The 24,318-nt window shown below is 36.8% G+C and overlaps 2 protein-coding genes across 7 annotated transcripts in view; one reads left to right on the plus strand and one right to left on the minus strand.

Moving 5' to 3' along the window:
• The window catches only part of LOC139973540 (uncharacterized), a 36,369-nt gene extending 17,871 nt beyond the window's left edge, over positions 1-18,498 (minus strand). Inside the window, exons 1-10 of one of the 2 annotated variants that reach the window (XM_071980292.1) lie at positions 16,199-18,498; positions 13,986-15,859; positions 11,219-11,318; positions 10,451-10,610; positions 9,761-9,950; positions 8,624-8,674; positions 5,020-5,070; positions 2,756-2,806; positions 1,936-1,986; positions 1,001-1,051 (exon numbers count right to left, since the gene is read on the minus strand). In XM_071980292.1, the coding sequence (XP_071836393.1) occupies positions 1,001-1,051; positions 1,936-1,986; positions 2,756-2,806; positions 5,020-5,070; positions 8,624-8,674; positions 9,761-9,950; positions 10,451-10,610; positions 11,219-11,318 (705 nt within the window). In that variant the 5' untranslated portion in view covers positions 13,986-15,859; positions 16,199-18,498. Of the gene's footprint in view, positions 1-1,000; positions 1,052-1,935; positions 1,987-2,755; positions 2,807-3,692; positions 3,720-5,019; positions 5,071-8,623; positions 8,675-9,760; positions 9,951-10,450; positions 10,611-11,218; positions 11,319-13,985; positions 15,860-16,198 lie in introns of those variants that run through there. The other variant, XM_071980293.1, reaches the window with a different exon arrangement.
• Positions 1-19,674, plus strand: part of LOC139973549 (2-iminobutanoate/2-iminopropanoate deaminase-like) — a 64,417-nt gene extending 44,743 nt beyond the window's left edge. For all 5 annotated transcript variants that reach the window (XM_071980312.1, XM_071980310.1, XM_071980309.1 and 2 more), the window contains one exon: positions 18,550-19,674. The gene's annotated coding sequence lies outside the window, so the exon portion shown is untranslated. The remainder of the gene's footprint in view (positions 1-18,549) is intronic.
• The last annotated feature ends 4,644 nt before the right edge of the window (positions 19,675-24,318 follow it).

Below are 24,318 nucleotides of genomic sequence, written 5' to 3' on the forward strand. Positions count from 1 at the left end.
ACTCTTCCTGTACCGAGTCAACCATTTCATTGAATGGATATGGGAGAGCAAAATACAAACATCTTTACAGCTAGTTCATGCAGAACCTGTAAGCAAAACTGAATATAGTTGTCCAGTTTTTTTATCAGGCCGATATGGAATTCCAATGCTATGATTGACATGACCATCATCATAATAGCTGTTGCTTCAGACCATGCTATTTCTATATTTCTGGCCGATTCTTTGTTTTGCAGCCTAAAAATTGCTTGATATGGGACGGGTTCAGTAGACAGTACAATATTTCACCTGTTATATGAGGTATTGACTATGTCCATTCTGATATATTTTATATTCTTAGGTTATAGATTATATAGTAATATATTGTGTATTTTAGCATGATGGAAGCTTTCCCGTATTTGGCCATATGCTCATCAATGGCTGAAGGGGTTTTTAACCTTCATGTACTCTATAGTCTGACAGTAGCTTGATCTAAGAACCTTGTGATGACAAAGTGGGATACACAGCTTCTGAATGGCACCTCTGCCCTAAATGTCTTGACTGACCAATACACGATAGCGTAATATAGTTAACATGCAGCTACCACAACTAACGTTGTTTAGATACAATTTAAAAAAAAGGTGTACTAGGGCTTATTGAATCATGTTTGTGAAATTTACCATAGCCCCACAAAAGTATCCATGGTCAAATCATCTGTGTGAAACAATGCAAATCTACAGTTTGCACCACATTTGACTGTATGTATGTCCCGATTCTGACCAACAATTGAATGCACCATGCACTAAATCATGTGTGTGAAAATCATCAAAACTGCTTGGTATGGGACGGGTTCAGTAGAATATTTTCACCTGTTATATGAGGGATTCAATATGCATATTCTGTTATATTTTATATTCTTAGGGTATATAGATTACATCTATTGTGTATTCTAGCTTGTATAGTTTAATACCCATACCTATAATTATTGTCTTAAATTAATTTACCAAAATATTATGGTACATACCATAGTATTCATTTCCTCCTGAGGCACTTCATCATGCTCTTCATTAGTTGTCTGCAAAAAGTACAATCAGTGAATTATTGATCTTGATTGAAATAAATATAATGCTTAGAGATTTAGGACCTGTCTATATTGGGGTGTGTTATTAAAATGATCAAGAATTTCCACACAATTGGCATCCATACAGGAGTGTATTATCAATATAATTACCACTCGGTTCCGGGGACCACCAATTGCCTTATCTGATGGAACATTTCCCCCGTATTAGGCCATATATGCTCATCAATGGCTGAAGAGGATTAACCTACTGTATAGTCTGACAGTAGCTTGATCTAGGAACCTTGTGATGACAAAGTGGGATACACAGCTTCTGAATGGCACCTCTGCCCTAAATGTCTTGACTGACCAATACACGATAGCGTAATATAGTTAACATGCAGCTACCACAACGAACGTTGTTTAGATACAATTTAAAAAAAAAGGTGTACTAGGGCTTATTGAATCATGTTTGTGAAATTTACCACAGCCCCACAAAAGTATCCATGGTCAAATCATCTGTGTGAAACAATGCAAATCTACAGTTTGCACCACATTTGACTGTATGTATGTCCCGATTCTGACCAACAATTGAATGTACCATGCACTGAATCATGTGTGTGAAAATCATCATAGCTGACACAGCGTATAGATACTGCTTCAGACTATGCTATTTCTATATTTCTGGTCGATCCTTTGTTTCACAGCCTCAAAACTGCTTGGTATGGAACAGGTTCAGTAGAATATTTTCACCTGTTCTATATGAGGGATTCAATATGCCCATTCTGATATATTTTATATTTTTATGGTATATATATTGTGTATTCTAGCTTGTATATAGTATAATACCAATGCCTATAATTATTGTCTAAATTAATTTACCAAAATATTTTAGTACATACCATAGTATTCATTTCCTCCTGAGGTACTTCATCCTGCTCTTCATTAGTTGTCTGCAAAAGGTACAATCAGTGAATTATTGATCTTGATTGAAAGAAATATAATGCTTAGAGATTTAGGACCTGTCTTTATTGGGATGTGTTCTTAAAATGATCAAGAATGTAACAATTGGCATCCATACATGGTGTGTACAATATCAATAATTACCGCTCTGTTCCTGGGACCACCAATGCAATATTCTTTATCTGATGGAGCCTTTCCCCCGTATGAGGCCATATGTTCAATGCATAGCTGGAGAGAATTTTAACCTACGGTATAGTCTGACAGTAGTTTGATCTAGGAACCTTGTGATGACAAAGTGGGATACACAGCTTCTGAATGGCACCTCTGCCCTAAATGTCTTGACTGACCAATACATGATAGCGTAATATAGTTAACATGCAGCTACCACAACTGACGTTGTTTAGATACAATTTAAAAAAAATTGTACTAGGGCTTATTGAATCATGTTTGTGAAATTTACCATAGCCCCACAAAAGTATCCATGGTCAAATCATCTGTGTGAAACAATGCAAATCTACAGTTTGCACCACATTTGACTGTATGTATGTCCCGATTCTGACCAACAATTGAATGTACCATGCACTAAATCATGTGTGTGAAAATCATCAAAACTGCTTGGTATGGGACGGGTTCAGTAGAATATTTTCACCTGTTATATGAGGGATTCAATATGCATATTCTGTTATATTTTATATTTTTAGGGTATATAGATTACATCTATTGTGTATTCTAGCTTTACCAAAATATTATGGTACATACCATAGTATTCATTTCCTCCTGAGGCACTTCAACATGCTCTTCATTAGTTGTCTGCAAAAAGTACAATCAGTGAATTATTGATCTTGATTGAAATAAATATAATGCTTAGAGATTTAGGACCTGTCTATATTGGGGTGTGTTATTAAAATGATCAAGAATTTCCACACAATTGGCATCCATACAGGAGTGTATTATCAATATTATTACCACTCGGTTCAGGGGACCACCAATTGCCTTCCTTATCTGATGGAACATTTCCCCCGTATTAGGCCATATATGCTCATCAATGGCTGAAGAGGATTAACCTACTGTATAGTCTGACAGTAGCTTGATCTAGGAACCCTGTGATGACAAAGTGGGATACACAGCTTCTGAATGGCACCTCTGCCCTAAATGTCTTGACTGACCAATACACGATAGCGTAATATAGTTATCATGCAGCTACCACAACTAACGTTGTTTAGATACAATTTAATTAAAAGATGTACTAGGGCTTATTGAATCATGTTTGTGAAATTTACCATAGCCCCACAAAAGTATCCATCCTCAAATCATCTGTGTGAAACAATGCAAATCTACAGTTTGCACCACATTTGACTGTATGTATGTCCCGATTCTGACCAACAATTGAATGTACCATGCACTGAATCATGTGTGTGAAAATCATCATAGCTGACACAGCGTATAGATACTGCTTCAGACTATGCTATTTCTATATTTCTGGTCGATCCTTTGTTTCGCAGCCTCAAAACTGCTTGGTATGGGACGGGTTCAGTAGAATATTTTCACCTGTTATATGAGGGATTTATATTCTGTTATATTTTATATTCTTAGGGTATATAGATTACATCTATTGTGTATTCTAGCTTGTATAGTTTAATACCCATACCTATAATTATTGTCTTAAATTAATTTACCAAAATATTATGGTACATACCATAGTATTCATTTCCTCCTGAGGTACTTCATCATGCTCTTCATTAGTTGTCTGCAAAAAGTACAATCAGTGAATTATTGATCTTGATTGAAATAAATATAATGCTTAGAGATTTAGGACCTGTCTATATTGGGGTGTGTTATTAAAATGATCAAGAATGTCCACACAATTGGCATCCATACAGGAGTGTATTATCAATATTATTACCACTCGGTTCCGGGGACCACCAATTGCCTTCCTTATCTGATGGAACATTTCCCCCGTATTAGGCCATATATGCTCATCAATGGCTGAAGAGGATTAACCTACTGTATAGTCTGACAGTAGCTTGATCTAGGAACCTTGTGATGACAAAGTGGGATACACAGCTTCTGAATGGCACCTCTGCCCTAAATGTCTTGACTGACCAATACTGTCATAAAAGTGTAATAATGTTAACATACAGCTACCACGACTGAAGGTGTTTAGATATTATACAACACCTAATTATATTCCGGCCATTTGATTGGTCCATTGCTCGTCGATTGCATGCAAAATCCGCTCTATTGCACTCTATGAAATAGAACCATGTGCTATACTTTTTTGATAGCACTTTTTTCAATGGTAAGAGAGCATAGAAACCTGTCTGTTCAAAAAAATCTGTTGCATGAGTGCATTTTACATCCAATTATATCCAAATTTGAAGGTGTTGTATGAAACAAATAATGAATGGTTTCCATTTGTGCAATAGTACAAATATTACATTCGTTGAAAAATGTAATTTGTTCCATTCAACTCAGCTGCGCCTCGTTGAATGGAACTTTCCATCTTTTAACTCATGAAATATTTGCACTATTGCACTCATAACCATCTATAATTTGTATACTATCTTAAAGAAAGGTGTACTATTGAATTGTGTTTGTGAAATTTACCATAGCCCCACAAAAGTATCCATCCTCAAATCATCTGTGTGAAACAATGCAGATCTACAGTTTGCACCACATTTGACTGTATGTATGTCCCGATTCTGACCAACAATTGAATGTACCATGCACTGAATCATGTGTGTGAAAATCATCATAGCTGACACAGCGTATAGATACTGCTTCAGACTATGCTATTTCTATATTTCTGGTCGATCCTTTGTTTCGCAGCCTCAAAACTGCTTGGTATGGGACGGGTTCAGTAGAATATTTTCACCTGTTATATGAGGGATTTATATTCTGTTATATTTTATATTCTTAGGGTATATAGATTACATCTATTGTGTATTCTAGCTTGTATAGTTTAATACCCATACCTATAATTATTGTCTTAAATTAATTTACCAAAATATTATGGTACATACCATAGTATTCATTTCCTCCTGAGGTACTTCATCATGCTCTTCATTAGTTGTCTGCAAAAAGTACAATCAGTAAATTATTGATCTTGATTGAAATAAATATAATGCTTAGAGATTTAGGACCTGTCTATATTGGGGTGTGTTATTAAAATGATCAAGAATTTCCACACAATTGGCATCCATACAGGAGTGTATTATCAATATAATCACCACTCGGTTCAGGGGACCACCAATTGCCTTCCTTATCTGATGGAACATTTCCCCAGTATTAGGCCATATATGCTAATCAATAGCTGAAGAGGATTAACCTACTGTATAGTCTGACAGTAGCTTGATCTAGGAACCTTGTGATGACAAAGTGGGATACACAGCTTCTGAATGGCACCTCTGCCCTAAATGTCTTGACTGACCAATACTGTCATAAAAGTGTAATAATGTTAACATACAGCTACCACGACTGAAGGTGTTTAGATATTATACAACACCTAATTATATTCCGGCCATTTGATTGGTCCATTGCTCGTCGATTGCATGCAAAATCCGCTCTATTGCACTCTATGAAATAGAACCATGTGCTATACTTTTTTGATAGCACTTTTTTCAATGGTAAGAGAGCATAGAAACCTGTCTGTTCAAAAAAATCTGTTGCATGAGTGCATTTTACATCCAATTATATCCAAATTTGAAGGTGTTGTATGAAACAAATAATGAATGGTTTCCATTTGTGCAATAGTACAAATATTACATTCGTTGAAAAATGTAATTTGTTCCATTCAACTCAGCTGCGCCTCGTTGAATGGAACTTTCCATCTTTTAACTCATGAAATATTTGCACTATTGCACTCATAACCATCTATAATTTGTATACTATCTTAAAGAAAGGTGTACTATTGAATTGTGTTTGTGATATTTATCATAGCCCCACAAAAGTATCCATCCTCAAATCATCTGTGTGAAACAATGCAGATCTACAGTTTGCACCACATTTGACTGTATGTATGTCCCGATTCTGACCAACAATTGAATGTACCATGCACTGAATCATGTGTGTGAAAATCATCATAGCTGACACAGCATATAGATACTGCTTCAGACTATGCTATTTCTATATTTCTGGTCGATCCTTTGTTTCGCAGCCTCAAAACTGCTTGGTATGGGACGGGTTCAGTAGAATATTTTCACCTGTTATATGAGGGATTCAATATGCATATTCTGTTATATTTTATATTCTTAGGGTATATAGATTACATCTATTGTGTATTCTAGCTTGTATAGTTTAATACCCATACCTATAATTATTGTCTTAAATTAATTTACCAAAATATTATGGTACATACCATAGTATTCATTTCCTCCTGAGGTACTTCATCATGCTCTTCATTAGTTGTCTGCAAAAAGTACAATCAGTAAATTATTGATCTTGATTGAAATAAATATAATGCTTAGAGATTTAGGACCTGTCTATATTGGGGTGTGTTATTAAAATGATCAAGAATGTCCACACAAATGGCATCCATACAGGAGTGTATTATCAATATTATTACCACTCGGTTCCGGGGACCACCAATTGCCTTCCTTATCTGATGGAACATTTCCCCCGTATTAGGCCATATATGCTCATCAATGGCTGAAGAGGATTAACCTACTGTATAGTCTGACAGTAGCTTGATCTAGGAACCTTGTGATGACAAAGTGGGATACACAGCTTCTGAATGGCACCTCTGCCCTAAATGTCTTGACTGACCAATACACGATAGCGTAATATAGTTAACATGCAGCTACCACAACTGACGTTGTTTAGATACAATTTAATTAAAAGATGTACTAGGGCTTATTGAATCATGTTTGTGAAATTTATCATAGCCCCACAAAAGTATCCATCCTCAAATCATCTGTGTGAAACAATGCAATTCTACAGTTTGCACCACATTTGACTGTATGTATGTCCCGATTCTGACCAACAATTGAATGCACCATGCACTGAATCATGTGTGTGAAAATCATCATAGCTGACACAGCGTATAGATACTGCTTCAGACTATGCTATTTCTATATTTCTGGTCGATCCTTTGTTTCGCAGCCTCAAAACTGCTTGGTATGGGACGGGTTCAGTAGAATATTTTCACCTGTTATATGAGGGATTTATATTCTGTTATATTTTATATTCTTAGGGTATATAGATTACATCTATTGTGTATTCTAGCTTGTATAGTTTAATACCCATACCTATAATTATTGTCTTAAATTAATTTACCAAAATATTATGGTACATACCATAGTATTCATTTCCTCCTGAGGTACTTTATCATGCTCTTCATTAGTTGTCTGCAAAAAGTACAATCAGTAAATTATTGATCTTGATTGAAATAAATATAATGCTTAGAGATTTAGGACCTGTCTATATTGGGGTGTGTTATTAAAATGATCAAGAATTTCCACACAATTGGCATCCATACAGGAGTGTATTATCAATATAATCACCACTCGGTTCAGGGGACCACCAATTGCCTTCCTTATCTGATGGAACATTTCCCCCGTATTAGGCCATATATGCTCATCAATGGCTGAAGAGGATTAACCTACAGTACTGTATAGTCTGACAGTAGCTTGATCTAGGAACCTTGTGATGACAAAGTGGGATACACAGCTTCTGAATGGCACCTCTGCCCTAAATGTCTTGACTGACCAATACTGTCATAAAAGTGTAATAATTTTAACATGCAGCTACCACGACTGAAGGTGTTTAGATATTATACAACACCTAATTATATTCCGGCCATTTGATTGGTCAATTGCTCATCGATTGCATGCAAAATCCGCTCTATTGCACTCTATGAAATAGAACCTTGTGCTATACTTTTTTGATAGCACTTTTTTTCAATGGTAAGAGAGCATAGAAACCTGTCTGTTCAAAAAAATCTGTTGCATGAGTGCATTTTACATCCAATTATATCCAAATTTGAAGGTGTTGTATGAAACAAATAATGAATGGTTTCCATTTGTGCAATAGTACATATATTACATTCGTTGAAAAATGTAATTTGTTCCATTCAACTCAGCTGCGCCTCGTTGAATGGAACATTCCATCTTTTAACTCATGAAATATTTGCACTATTGCACTCATAACCATGTATAATTTGTATACTATCTTAAAGAAAGGTGTACTATTGAATTGTGTTTGTGATATTTATCATGGCCCCACAAAAGTATCCATCCTCAAATCATCTGTGTGAAACAATGCAAATCTACAGTTTGCACCACATTTGACTGTATGTATGTCCCGATTCTGACCAACAATTGAATGTACCATGCACTGAATCATGTGTGTGAAAATCATCATAGCTGCCACAGGGTATAGATACTGCTTCAGACTATGCTATTTCTATATTTCTGGTCGATCCTTTGTTTCGCAGCCTCAAAACTGCTTGGTATGGAACGGGTTCAGTAGAATATTTTCACCTGTTATATGAGGGATTTATATTCTGTTATATTTTATATTCTTAGGGTATATAGATTACATCTATTGTGTATTCTAGCTTGTATAGTTTAATACCCATACCTATAATTATTGTCTTAAATTAATTTACCAAAATATTATGGTACATACCATAGTATTCATTTCCTCCTGAGGTACTTCATCATGCTCTTCATTAGTTGTCTGCAAAAAGTACAATCAGTAAATTATTGATCTTGATTGAAATAAATATAATGCTTAGAGATTTAGGACCTGTCTATATTGGGGTGTGTTATTAAAATGATCAAGAATTTCCACACAATTGGCATCCATACAGGAGTGTATTATCAATATAATCACCACTCGGTTCAGGGGACCACCAATTGCCTTCCTTATCTGATGGAACATTTCCCCCGTATTAGGCCATATATGCTAATCAATGGCTGAAGAGGATTAACCTACTGTATAGTCTGACAGTAGCTTGATCTAGGAACCTTGTGATGACAAAGTGGGATACACAGCTTCTGAATGGCACCTCTGCCCTAAATGTCTTGACTGACCAATACACGATAGCGTAATATAGTTAACATGCAGCTACCACAACTGACGTTGTTTAGATACAATTTAAAAAAAAGGTGTACTAGGGCTTATTGAATCATGTTTGTGAAATTTACCATAGCCCCACAAAAGTATCCATGGTCAAATCATCTGTGTGAAACAATGCAAATCTACAGTTTGCACCACATTTGACTGTATGTATGTCCCGATTCTGACCAACAATTGAATGTACCATGCACTGAATCATGTGTGTGAAAATCATCATAGCTGACACAGCGTATAGATACTGCTTCAGACTATACTATTTCTATACCTCTGGTTGATCCTTTGTTTCGCAGCCTCAAAACTGCTTGGTATGGGACGGGTTCAGTAGAATATTTTGACCTGTTATATGAGGGATTCAATATGCCCATTCTGATATATTTTATATGCTAAGGGTATATAGATTACATTGAGATATATTATAGATGTGTATTTTCAATAATTAACCACTGGGTTCCCGGGACCACCAATTGCCTTCCTTATGGAAAATTACTCCCGTATTTGACCATATCTCATTACTTGTCTTTTATTGAATTGGTTAGGGTCGATAAGAAGTGTCATCTCTGGTCAACTAACGCATGCTTCATAAATGCTGGCAATTTCTCAATCAATGTGAATGCGAGTTGAACTTGTAAGACACATAAAAAAGTATTGTTATTTCACAGCATTTTAATTAAATTTTAATGTTACCTTCTTTCTCCAAGGGCAATAACCACCATAGTCATATGTTATCTCCTCCCCTGGTAGTATTTTCTTCTTAGCATATAGACAAAGATGTGGTATTACATCATCTTTTGCAACCTTCATGAAGCAGTTGGCATTCCTTTTGTCATCATTGACAAGTCTTCCTAGGGAGTTGTCCTCCTTTGTAGCATCAACACTGCAAAGATATAAAATAAGACTGTTTTACATTGAATTAACTTGTAAAATCAATCTTGCTCTATAAGCAGTGTATAACTTCAGTAAACAACATCAAAAAAGTTATTCTAAACATTCATGGTGCCACATCCAGCAATGTTTGTTAAACATGGCATAAAATATTTATGCAAGAAGTGGCATCACAAGATTTTTGAAAAACCCCAAAGCTAAGATGGAGAGAGACAAATTACAAGTATACAGTATGAGTTTATATGAGTATAATTATTAGTATCATAAAAGTGATTTGTTATTTCCTGTTTGCAAATACTCAGAAGCATATATTCCATCAAAGATTTTTGCACTTTGGATATAAGTGAGGTATCGATCTCTGTAATATATGTCTAAATATTCTCCCAAAAATTTAGTAGGAAGATAATGATAGTATTTTCAATGTTTTCTGTCTTTGTTGTAACCTGTATTGTCATAAATAGCTGTTAAAATATTGTTTGATTGATAATTTACCAGAGATTTTGTCCATTATGCATGAAGAAATAAAGGTAGGTTATGTCTGCAACTTTTTTCTGACATCTTATTTCAGCATTTTTCCTTGTGGTGAGATCCCCTCTGTATTGTAGGAGAAATTCTCCAGAGGATATTTCCTCTGTTGCAAAGACTCCTCTACCTTACAAAAGAAAATGGTCTTAAAGTCAGCATAGTTTTAGATCACACACAAAGATGTACAGTAACTCAGTATTTTTTTTGGGAACACCATAGTTTCTGATGCAGCCAATTACAAATTTAGTATTATTTATCATGGTTAAGTCTGCATTTGCAATTTAAAGACAATTTCACTTAATATTTGCATTGGGTTTGGTGAGCTCTTAATTGCACCGTTAAATTTCGTCAAAAAATACTAATAATTTTTAATAAATTTCATCTATAACAGCTAGTGTCTAATTATAAAAAAAAAAAAAATTTCTAAGGGAGGCCCTTAGGTATTTGTTGGGCTGCCAATGCAAATGGTAGGAAATAATTCAAATAAAAACATATGGGCATCAGGCTTCCCAGCCCACCCCCATTTAACCTCACAACTGCTACACTCCTTGCTCTCACTGCAGCCCCTGTTCATAGAACCCTGGATTAGCCCTGGTATGCAAGCTAATGAATTCAAATTTTTGTTTATGCTAATTTGATGATACTCTAGGTAACATTGAATGCTGACAATTAATGGCAACAACTTTTCCCAAGACTTAGCAAGGAATAACTCATTAAATATTATTTGACGCATACCTTTTTCCTTATTTATCCATTGAACAGATAACCCATTTCTATCTGCCAATTTTTTGTTTAGGTTTGGTGTAGGTTGACGTCTGCACCGTAAGTTATACATCTGCAAAATAAACTGACACAGTTATAGGCTTGAAAAGCAAAGTTTAAGTGAGAAATACATGAATAATATAACTTTCCAAATGTAACTAAATCAGTTTCAAAAATCTACTAAAATTTAACTAAAATCTGTTTACTTGTTATATCTGCTGCTGCCACTTCTATTGTTTAAATTCAAATAATAAATTCTGAAGTTGTGGGGAAGGGGGGGGGGGTTAGTATATACCCATCTTAATTATGGACCAAACTTTATTTTCAAAGTAAATTACTATGATGGACCATTACAAACTGAAAATACTGACCACCTAATTTCCAGGAGGAAAGGTATCGTGAGACCCCCCCCCCCAAGTTTCCCTTATATGGGAGAGGAACCAAAGTGCCAAAACAATGTACTATCATGGACAATTACAAAAATGGAAAAACTTTTCTTTCAGGGTGAGAATGGTCACAAAGGGCTCCTGATTTGGTTGGGGAGGGTGTTGATTTACCCCATCTAATTTATTGACCAAAGTTTGTTAACACAACTTACTATGATGGACCATTACAAAAATGAAAATACTCAATCCTGACCCCACTGTTCATGACTCAACTGTGTATCATGAAGTCACCATATATAGGTTAGTGTTTACTAATATGCAACCCTTATTTCACCACTCCTTGTGTAGTACAGTGCACAATTTACAGAGCTAAGGCAAGACTTTTGGTTCTCAGATTGGTTCATAATCATAGCTCACAGTTTTCTCCCTTAAGTCCTTTAAGTCTACTGGATTTAATTTTAGCTCAGACTGCACATGTCAGAAGGAAGTTTGTCTATGATTTTAGTCAGCAAAATCAATTTCATGATGATATTGTGTATACTGCCTATACTATATGATATTTCTAGCCTACCACACTTTATGTAGTGTTGGTTAGGCTGATACTTTAGTAGTGTGGTATTTAGTGTGGATATATCATGCTAAAGGAACCTCCTTAGAATGTTTATACTATGTAATATATATAGAATTTCTAAACAATATCAGAAATCCTCAGGCAACATATCCTATACAGTAGGCTTGCTTAGAATTTAGTAGATGTTCAATTAACTCCAAAAATAGGACCTAGGCCTAGCTAGAAGCCATATCACAATATTATTAATATTAGCCTATTTACTTGTCAGTAAAATGGCAATAGGCAGCGCTTAGCTTAAATAATGGGAGTAAATTAAAATATGCAGGCACAGCTAGATAGGCTAGGTGCTCTCTAGTAGGGGTCTGCCCAATATTCATAAGGTCCGCTATTCATAAGAGTCATTGTTCATAAGGTTCGTTATTCATAACATGCATTTTTTCGATAAAAAGTTTGTTGTTCATTATGAAAAGGGATCATAATTCATAAGATCCGGTATTCGTAATGGAAACTTATTCGGTTAACTTATTCCTTATTCATAATAAGACAAAGGGTTCCTTATTCATAATAGAGCAAAGAGTGCGTAATCCATATTAGACAAAAAGGTTCTTTATTCCTAATCATTAAATGGGACAAAGGGTTAATTCGATATTCATACAGTAATGGAGCAAACGTTCCATAATCCATAAAGGGAAAAAGTTTTCTTATTCATAATAGGAGAGAAGTGCGATATTCATACAAGTGTAATTGGCAAGGCCTATTATGAATAACGAACCTTTCTTCCCATTATGGATAACGAACCTATTTGTCTAAATGAATATCGAACCCTTTGTCTTATTATGAATAATGAACCTTTGCTCTATTATGGATTACGAACCCTTTTCACCATTCTGAATATCCAACCCTTTTACCAATTATGAACAACAAACATTTTTCTTTCATTAGGAATAACGAACCATATAAACAATGAACCTTTTTGCTCATTATGAATAGCGAACCTTATGAACAATGAACCTTATGGATATAGAACGTTACCTTATGAATATCCGGCTGTCACCCTCTAGTATACCATTAATTGATACGTCTGGCCTGCATTTGAGCTATAAAACTTGACACAAATCTTCATATCTTGCAACCCTAACTACGGTTAAGTTATTATGTATGATGACATGTCTCTAGGAATACAGCGTAACTTTCAGTGGGCTAAAACAAATCCGAGCAGCATGCATCATAGTGCAGTTTAACTACTTTAACATCAGCTCAGGGCTTGAGCTTTTACATAGGCGTAGTACTATTCGGGTATGATTACGATATGGTACAGAACCTTATCTAACAACTAGCCTTTGTTAAATTGGTGAATGACTTAATGTTATTGACCTAGCCTAGGCTATAGACAGTACATGTGTGGCCTGGAATTTCAAACACAGGCCTTACTAAAAATATATAATTTCACAACAACTGGTATATTTAATTATTCAAATTCCAAATTCAAGCTGCACCAAGTAACAAAAATAAATGAAGCTATTAAATTGTAACCTCCAAGATCTAACCTATATCCTACTACTTATAACATGTAGGCTAGGCCTAGCCTAGGATTGAATCATTAATATATTCTGTGGCAGCCTAGTCTTTAGCCTAGCCTATAGCATACCATGTTATGTGCCTATCTACAACAGTAAAGGGTATATGAAGACTAGCTAGGCCTATAGCCTAGGCTTTTTAATATTCAAATTGATCCTTTATCTTTTTTTATTATGACTTTCCCCTAATTTTTATACATGCTCACCTTTAAAATGTCATTGTTTCTATCTTCTTAAATCCCAGTTGAAAGAACATCTTCAACCCTGCCAACATGTCAGTGATATGTACTGTAGGGTGTTGCTTCTGTATTACTTTGAGGGCGCTATTCTGCAATGTTGAATCAGTTTCTTTACATTGATAAAATGTAAATCCTTGTTCACACTAATTAGACCACTTGTGTGAGTTCTCTGCATACACTTGTGATTCGTAGTCCTCTTGATTCACAAGTGTATGTAAAAAAATTGGGAGAAATTCTGCCCCACATACGTATACAATGTTAGTATGTGTGTGTGTGTGTGTGTGTGTGTGCGTCTGTGACACTTGCTTGGGTACGCTCTATCTCAATAAGGGAATGTTGGATTGAGGCCAAACTTGGACTATAGATCCGCCATATGGAGAAGGTGTGCCCTATTGTTTCTGGTGCCCACAAAGGTCACCAAAGGTCAGTTATGGTCCAAACACCGAAAATATTAAAACTGCAATAACTCCCAGTGCCAATGTGTGACAAGATTGATATTTTGGGACAAGTTGTGAACTGGTTAGGGGAGCATTTTCAAACTTAACGGTCATGTGATCCGAGGTCACCAAAGGTCAATTAATGATAAAAAACTAGTTTTTTTTGGATAACTTGAGAACAAAATGTCCGTTAGGGTTGGGAGTTGCTTCAATGTTATCCAATTGTTGACCTGCATCTGGGTGACACTTGACCTCAATTTGACCTCTGGTGACATTTACATGTTTTTGGGGATTTTTACAGTTTTGATGCTATTTTCAGATGTCAAAGGTACCTTCTGATCATAAATGTCTCAGGTTGATCCCCGTGTGACCTTTATGTGCGAAGTTATATTGGGTCAAAGTTTTTCGGTCGGAGTTAGGATGGTTGTACAGACTTGTCGTTTTGTTTTTTGGAATCAGGAGACTAAACTACATTTGAAACCAAGGTCAAAGGTCACATTAGAAAAAATGTGCTTATTTTGGGAGGAAACAAGCAAAAAAGAAAATGTTTGGTTTTGATGCTAGATTTGGATCTCAAAGGTACCTTCCGATCAAAAATGTCAATTGGTTGACACCCGTGTGACGTTCGTGTGCGAAGTTATACGAGGTCAAAGTTAATTTTCAGACATTTAATGCAATAACTCCCAGTTCCAAGGTGTGACATGGTTGATATTTTTGGACAAGTTGCAAATGGTATAGGGGAATATTTTCAAACTTAACGGTCATGTGATACGAGGTCACCAAAGGTCAATTAATGTTAAAAAACTAGTATTGTTGGTCCTTAGCTCAATTAAAAGAAAACTCGGAGGCATTATTTGGAGATCTGTTGTAGTGTAATGCGCCAACTTTAACAGCGTAGCGATTAACTGAAGAGAGTAAATATGAAGCAAAAGACATAAAAAATAAATTGCTACTAAACTCTCAATAAACTACCCCTTTAACTCTAGAGGACTTCCAAACTTACTACCCCTTTAACTCTATAGGACTTCCAAACTCACTACCCCTTTAACTTCCAAACTCCCAAGAAACTGCATATACATAATATAAACCACATAACAACATCCCTAAAAAATATGCATTGTGAAATAGATCACCTATGAAATAAACCCTAGCCAAGTCTAAACTACAAACTTGAAAAACCTCCAATTTCCCCACTGAATACCACAGTACTGAAAAAACACATTCACCCAGGCTTGCTCAGGGAAGCTTAACTAAACGAGAATATTAAAATAAACCCAAGCCCAATAAAAGTACATATACCCCTGCAACAAACGATTGCGAAATATCATCTAACCGAAACAATTTCCCCACCTCCACGTAAGAACCGAAAACGTAAGAACCTGAGCTGTAGTTCACAACCGTAAACTGGAAAAACAAAATACAATTATGAATAAAAACACTGTAACATACACAATGTCAATCTCTAACAAAAACCTTGACACATCTTACAAAAACATAAAAACTGCACTGCAACCAAGTAATAAGGAAACAATGATAAGTAAGTCCTAACGTTACACTTTGAATACAAGACATATATGCATTTAATATATAAAGTATAGGAATACACTGACGCTACTATCTCAATGAAGAAAGAGCAAAGTCACATGTACCAAAAAATGAAACCTAGCAACCTCACAGAAAAACCCATATCCCAAGAAAGCTGTCAATAGACAATAAAATAAACAAAGGAAACTATTAACCCACCTAAACCTTTAAATTGCATAACCAAGCTGCCGAAACACCATCTGAAAAACAGCAACAGCCCGAACAAGATGGCTGAAGTAAATCTAAGTTACACTCACTCAAAACGAGGGCGCTATAAACCAATTGGAGCAAAGACCAAACTGGAAATCAAATTTGGTCACAACAAGTATTTTGGGGATAGCAAATGGGCAAAGAAAAAAATGTTTGAATTTGTATAGTTTGATGCTCTAATTTAGGTCTCATCAATCAAAAATGTCAATAAGTTGACCCAAGGTGACCTTTGTATGTTAAGTTATAGGAGGTCAAAGTTAATTTTCAGACATTTAGTGTAATAACTCCCAGTACCAAGGTGTTACACAGTTGATATTTTGAGACAAGTTGCAAATGGTATAGGGGAATATTTTCAAACTTAACGGTCATGTGATCCGAGTTCACCAAAGGTCAATTAATGATGAAAAAACTAGTATTTTTGCGATAACTTGAGAACAAATTGTCCATTAGGGTTGGGAGTTGCTTCAATGTAGTCCAATTGTTGACCCGCATCTGGGTGACCCTTGACCTCAATTTGACCTCTGGTGACCTTTTCGTGTTTTGTGGATTTTTACAGTTTCGATGCTATTTTCAGAAGTCAAAGGTACCTTCTGATCATAAATGTCAATGGGTTGACCCCCGTGTGACCTTCGTGTGCGAAGTTATATGAGGTCAAAGTTAATTTTCAGACATTTCATGCAATAACTCCCAGTTCCAAGGTGTGACAAGGTTGATATTTTTGGAGTAGTTGCAAATGGTATAGAGGAATATTTTTAAACTTAACGGTCATGTGATACAAGGTCACCAAAGGTCAATTTATGATAAAAAAAGTAGTATTTTTGCGATAACTTGAGAACAAGTTGTCTGTTAGGGTTGGGAGTTGCTTCAATGTAATTGTTGACCCGCATCTGGGTGACCCTTGACCTCAATTTGACCTCTGGTGACCTTTTTGTGTTTTGTGGAAATTTACAGTTTCGATGATATTTTCAGATGTTAAAGGTACCTTCTGATCATAAATGTCTCAGGTTGACCCCCGTGTGACCTTCGTGTGTGAAGTTATATGAGGTCAAAGTTAATTTTCAGACATTTAGTGTAATAACTCCCAGTGCCAAGGTGTTACACAGTTGATATTTTGAGACAAGTTGCAAATGGTATAGGGGAATATTTTCAAACTTAACGGTCATGTGATCCGAGGTCACCAAAGGTCAATTAATGATAAAAAAGTAGTATTTTTGCGATAACTTGAAAACAAATTGTCCATTAGGGTTGGGAGTTGCTTCAATGTAATCCAATTGTCGACCCGCATCTGGGTGACCCTTGACCTCAATTTGACCTCTGGTGACCTTTTCGTGTTTTGTGGATTTTTACAGTTTCGATGCTATTTTCAGATTTTAAAGGAACCTTCTGATCATAAATGTCAATGGGTTGACCCCCGTGTGACCTTCGTGTGCGAAGTTATATGAGGTCAAAGTTAATTTTCAGACATTTAATGCAATAACTCCCATTGCCAAGGTATGACAAGGTTGATTTTTTTGGACAGTTGCAAATGGTATAGGGGAATATTTTCAAGCTTAATGGTCATGTGATCCAACGTCACCAAAGGTCAGCTAATGTTAAAAAAGTAGTATTTTGGGGGAGAAAATGAGCAAAGAAAAAATGTTTGAATTTTTACAGTCATGCTCTATTTAGGTTTCACCGATCAAAAATGCCAATTGGTTGACCTCCGGGTGACCTTTGTGTGTGAAGTTATGTATACAAGTTCAAAGTTAATTTTTTGACATTTAATGCAATTAAATCTCAATGCCAAGGTGTGTCATGGTTGATATTTTGGGACAAGTTGTGAATGTGGTGGTGGAACATTTTCAAACTTAATGGTCATGTCATCTGAGGTCACCAATGTTATCATATCTGTTGACACGCTTGTAGGTCTCTTATATTTCTTACATTTTCGACGCCATATTTAGATCTCAAAAGTGTCTTTTGATCAAAAATCTGATCACATTTTGTGATCACAAAAGTGTTGGCTATAGTGTTGGAACATGTAGGACCACAATTACTTGGACTATTTGAGCCCAATCTTGCTTGACAATATTATGTGTATTGTCATATACCCCAAGCAAGGAACCACAGTGCCCTTGGGCTCTTGTTTCACTTGGTCTTTTGTAAATTAATTTACTTTCTTTGTAAAGCGCTTTGAGCAGTAACTTTTGTTTACTGATTTGGCGCTATATAAGTCTCATTTATTATTATTATTATGTCCTGTGGGTCAGTTTGTGAGGAACCTGCTGAGCTAAACAAAAGTAGTTTTCATCACTTTTCAGAGCCAGAGACGAAAAAGCCCTCACTGCTAACCCTTCCATGGATGATGTTTCTGCAGGTAGGGCAAGCCAGACCAAGTGGACTGTGATCAGGGATACCAATAATACCTGCAAGAATCATAGATGCACCCAAATTAGTCAAGATTATCAAAATTGGTGACTGGAAGTGTTGTTGCAGACATAGACCTGGTTACTGCTTACACAGTATTGCTCATATGTGTATTTACACACTGCACCGTGCATACTGAAATCTCTGAAAATACATCTTTATGGACCTAAATTGATAATTGCATAGATTTCTGTTGTGGTTTATATGGTGACGACTATGAAAAGTATCATTTTGGTGATAAAAAAATATTCATCTCTCACTTAATTAAGGTGGCATACTCCTATTAGAGTCTATATCAATCCGCTCGATTGTTCTCCTTCAGGAAAAGTGCCAAAAAGCAGCGTGAGAACATCTTTTGTGACCTGTTATCAATCATAATCTAGTTTTTTGTGGCTTGCATGTTAAAGAGCATGAATGGAAGTACATGTGGTGAGAAAATTGGGTCAATTGAGGCAATTTTAGACCCCTTTAGGCCTCCCGGTAGCAGTCTAGGAAATTTGTTTACCACTGAGTGAAGAGGTTTGTTTACAAGTGACGAAAACTTCCGGCTCGGATAGCAAAACATCTACATGGTCATGGTACTAAAAATTGATGGTGCCATTAAAGGCCAACTTGTCAGCTATCCGGTGATGGGTAGCGTTTAGCTAGTGAAAACTTCTATCTAGACTTAAAGCCCACATTACTTTTGTGAATTAGTGTGTAAGTCAATGGGGCTTTTCATGGGCGTATGCTACCTGAAACAAATTTATCATTGTACGTCTGACATCACATCTGCTTGCTTCAAGTTCACTTTTGGTCTCGGTATCAATCTGATGTTAACTGAAAACGTTGCCTAGGAAATGAATTCAAACTTCAACTGGAAGCTTAGATTGTATTCCTCTTTCATCAGTTCAAAAATACACTTTCTCCATGGATTAGCCTTTTTATAAGTTTGGTTATCTATCGCCGACTGGTATCAGGGAAAATAAAATCCGTTGCCGTAACAACCTCAAAAAGTCAATAAACAAACTCTGATTATGGTCTTTTTGTTTTTGTTTTTTTCATCAATATGGAATATTTTATGAAAGATCGTGACGATCATTAAACGCCCCATTTACTAGAAATTAATTAAGAACTTCCATTTTATATGACAGTTATGTTTTTTTCTAATGGCCCCATTTACTAGAAACTAATTAAGTTCTTCCATTTTATATTACAGTTTCCTATAGAAGACTTTTTATACAACACTCAATCACAATAGGTATATGAATACATAATTGTCATTGTCACCGCTTGCTTACTGTTTAAAATTCGGGCAATATGCTGATAAATTTTCAGGCACCTACTGAAAAAAAAAGATAATTTGCAATGGGCATTTCAGTGGTTAAACTTATATTATTATTACCATTAATATTTTAACGACTTCCCCAAAAATTATAACCAATATGGAAGGGTAATAACACTGAAAATTATTTCTATGTTATCGGCATGCGATGTAAAAACCGATGTATGCCTATATGTTATGCACATCCAAATGTGGAACGCGCGCATACAATTTCTCAAAGTGGCGAGGAAAACGTGGTAAATATGACTGATTAAAGGTCAATTTTGACCAAAATTTTTCAATTTTTAGGTCATGCACAATCACAGGAATAAATGAATAGGCCTAGATACACTAGAGTGCGACAGTCGGAAATTCCAACTGTCGCACTCCAATTTTCCAACTATCGTCAGTTTAAAAAGTTTTGGGGAGAGACACCCCCCCCCCCATCCTCTCTAGCGACGTCCCTGCATGTACCCAGTGTTCTCACTGTGGAGTAAAATCCGGTATCACTCAGCATAAAGGTAACATGGGATTTGCTGCCACGGAATATACTCTCTATTTTGTTACCCCAATATTAGGGAAGGGGCACCGTCTTTCAAACACCATCTACAACTAAACAAATATGTACAGGCTTGGGCTCTAGCTATGAAGTGTTGTCTCTTATGATAATGACGGAGCGCACTAGTTTTCTACTGGAATCGCCCAAAGATGCGGCGTCTGTAATCCGAGGAACCAACGAACTTCTCTGCTAACTCCCCAGGCTTCAACGGGGCTAGACGTTCGCGGTGATGATGGCACACCATCACAGAGTCATGGTGCTTCGTAGCCAAGTCTTCAAACGCCTCAACGCACTAAAAGATCTCTCGGCTTTCGTCGATCTGGTGGGGTAGACGAGGATCAACCACCAGAGCTGCTTCGACTTCACCAAACAGGCCGTTCGGCTGGTTTCATCGACTTGAATATATGTCTATACCCTTCAACCAACGACGACTGGAACTGGCCTCGAAAAATAGGAAGACTAATTGCTTAAGATTGTCGCAGAGCTCAGGGTACCAACTCACGAGATCTGGGTGGAATTCTCCATTAAGCAACATTGAGTGATATTCGATGATATGAATCCTGAGATGTGTAAGCACTCCAATTTTCCAACTATCGTCAGTGTTACAAAGTTTTGGGGAGAGACACCCCCCCCCCCCCATCCTCTCTAGCGACGTCCCTGCATGTACCCAGTGTTCTCACTGTGGAGTAAAATCCGGTATCACCCAGCATAAAGGTAACATGGGATTTGCTGCCACGGAATATACTCTCTATTTTGTTACCCCAATATTAGGGAACGGGCACCGTCTTTCAAACACCATCTACAACTAAACAAATATGTACAGGCTTGAGCTCTAGCTATGAAGTGTTGTCTCTTATGATAATGACGGAGCGCACTAGTTTTCTACTGGAATCGCCCAAAGATGCGGCGTCTGTAATCCGAGGAACCAACGAACTTCTCTGCTAACTCCCCAGGCTTCAACGGGGCTAGACGTTCGCGGTGATGATGGCACACCATCACAGAGTCATGGTGCTTCGTAGCCAAGTCTTCAAACGCCTCAACGCACTAAAAGATCTCTCGGCTTTCGTCGATCTGGTGGGGTAGACGAGGATCAACCACAAGAGCTGCTTCGACTTCACCAAACAGGCCGTTCGGCTGGTTTCATCGACTTGAATATTTGTCAACCAACGACGACTGGAACTGGCCTCGAAAAATAGGAAGACTAATTGCTTAAGATTGTCGCAGAGCTCAGGGTACCAACTCACGAGATCTGGGTGGAATTCTCAATTCAGCAACATTGAGTGATATTCGATGATATGAATCCTGAGATGTGTAAGCACTCCAATTTTCCAACTATCGTCAGTGTTACAAAGTTTTGGGGAGAGACACCCCCCCCCCCATCCTCTCTAGCGACGTCCCTGCATGTACCCAGTGTTCTCACTGTGGAGTAAAATCCGGTATCACCCAGCATAAAGGTAACATGGGATTTGCTGCCACGGAATATACTCTCTATTTTGTTACCCCAATATTAGGGAACGGGCACCGTCTTTCAAACACCATCTACAACTAAACAAATATGTACAGGCTTGGGCTCTAGCTATGAAGTGTTGTCTCTTATGATAATGACGGAGCGCACTAGTTTTCTTCTGGAATCGCCCAAAGATGCGGCGTCTGTAATCCGAGGAACCAACGAACTTCTCTGCTAACTCCCCAGGCTTCAACGGGGCTAGACGTTCGCGGTGATGATGGCACACCATCACAGAGTCATGGTGCTTCGTAGCCAAGTCTTCAAACGCCTCAACGCACTAAAAGATCTCTCGGCTTTCGTCGATCTGGTGGGGTAGACGAGGATCAACCATAAGAGCTGCTTCGACTTCACCAAACAGGCCGTTCGGCTGGTTTCATCGACTTGAATATTTGTCTATACCCTTCAACCAACGACGACTGGAACTGGCCTCGAAAAATAGGAAGACTAATTGCTTAAGATTGTCGCAGAGCTCAGGGTACCAACTCACGAGATCTGGGTGGAATTCTCCATTAAGCAACATTGAGTGATATTCGATGATATGAATCCTGAAATGTGTAAGCCCTAACCAAATAGAGCCACGACACTACTCTTTTTCCAAATGTGTGTGTGTGTTGGGGGGGGGGGGTGTCATTTGATAGTGTGTTCCCCCATCGAAATGTGTGGGGGACGTGTTCCCCCCCCCGTCCCCCTCCCTGGATTGACGCCCATGCCCTCAGTGTGCTATTGCAGGTGTGATTTTGTCTTTACCCTGATCTATATCTTTAATGATAAAACAGTTATATTGTCAACGGTTGAGTGATCGGATATCATATTTTTAATAAGTTTTAGCAATCCCTCATGCATCAGTTTGATTCTCTATAAACCATCGATTTATTGATTGCTAAAAAGATTCATGAGTAAACACTCTGCCTCTTTTCAACCTTCTCTTATCATCCTATTCTTTAATTTATCTTTGTTTGTTGCATGCATGTGTACGATTGATATATCTCTTTTATAAGTAGAGTAGTTAAGTACATGTCATCTGTTGCTAAAATCTTACTTTTTATTATTATTAAATATATATGCTCTATGTCCGGTGGACAGAGCGAAATACATGTTGAGACTAGTTGGGACTAGTGGAACAGAGTTGTCTGATGATCGCTCTGAGTTACAACTACTAGTGTTCCACTAGTCTCAACTAGTCTCAACATATATATATATATATTTATATATATATATTGACTCAGAGTTTCGCGCGTTCATCAGACAACTCTGTTCCACTAGTCTCAACATAAATTACAGAAAGGGGCAAAAGGCTTCATCAGTCCAAAAATATACTTTCTCCATGGAATAGCCTTTTTATAAGTTTGGTTATCTATCGTCGACTGGTATCAGGGAAAATAAAATCCGTTGCCATAACAACCTCAAAAAAGTCAATAAACAAACTCTGATTATGGTCTTTTTTTTTTCATGGAATATTTTATCAATCTGATGTTAACTGAAAAAGTTGCCTAGGAAATGAATTCAAACTTCAGCTGGAAGCTTAGATTGTATTCCTCTTTCATCAGTCCAAAAATATACTTTTTCCATGGAAAAGCCTTTTAATTTAGTTTGGTTATCTATCGCCGACTGGTATCAGGGAAAATATAATCCGTTGCCATAACAGCCTCAAAAAAGTCAATAAAAAACTCTGATTATGGTCTGTTTTTTTGGTTTTTTCATCAATATGGAATATTTTATAAAAGTTTGTGACGATCATTAATCGCCCTTTTACTAGAAATTAATTAAGAACTTTCATTTTATATTACAGTTTTGAGTTTGCTATAGAAGACTTGCGACTTTTTACACAACACTCAATCACAATAGGTATATGAATACATAATTGTCATTGCCTCCGCTTTCTAACTGTTTACATACGTATATGCTTTCAAGTGATCATGAAAAGAACGTTGGTTCTGAAAGGACACTTGTGTAGACTTTCCGTGTATAGGTATAATCAGGTAACAACTCCCATGGTATGGGTTACGCGATATCTCGACCATTTGATAATTTTCGTCAAAATGTCATGATAGTAGAATTGTCATCAAAATCTTGCTTTGTCAAGTTTAGTATATCTAACGCAACAACTCATAAATGTTAAATGTGATTCCAAGATATCGTGTTAATGATGTTTTGCATAAACTATAGCAATGACTTTGTACATGTAAACAGGTAAACGTGCAAGAAGCAACTCGAGGAAATGGAAATTTTCTTCAAGATGTCACTTGTTCCTCACTCGGCAAATATCGCATATGTTGACACGCTGTCGAGGTATA

The sequence above is a fragment of the Apostichopus japonicus genome, chromosome 9, assembly GCF_037975245.1.
Source record: "Apostichopus japonicus isolate 1M-3 chromosome 9, ASM3797524v1, whole genome shotgun sequence".
NCBI lineage: Eukaryota > Metazoa > Echinodermata > Holothuroidea > Aspidochirotida > Stichopodidae > Apostichopus > Apostichopus japonicus.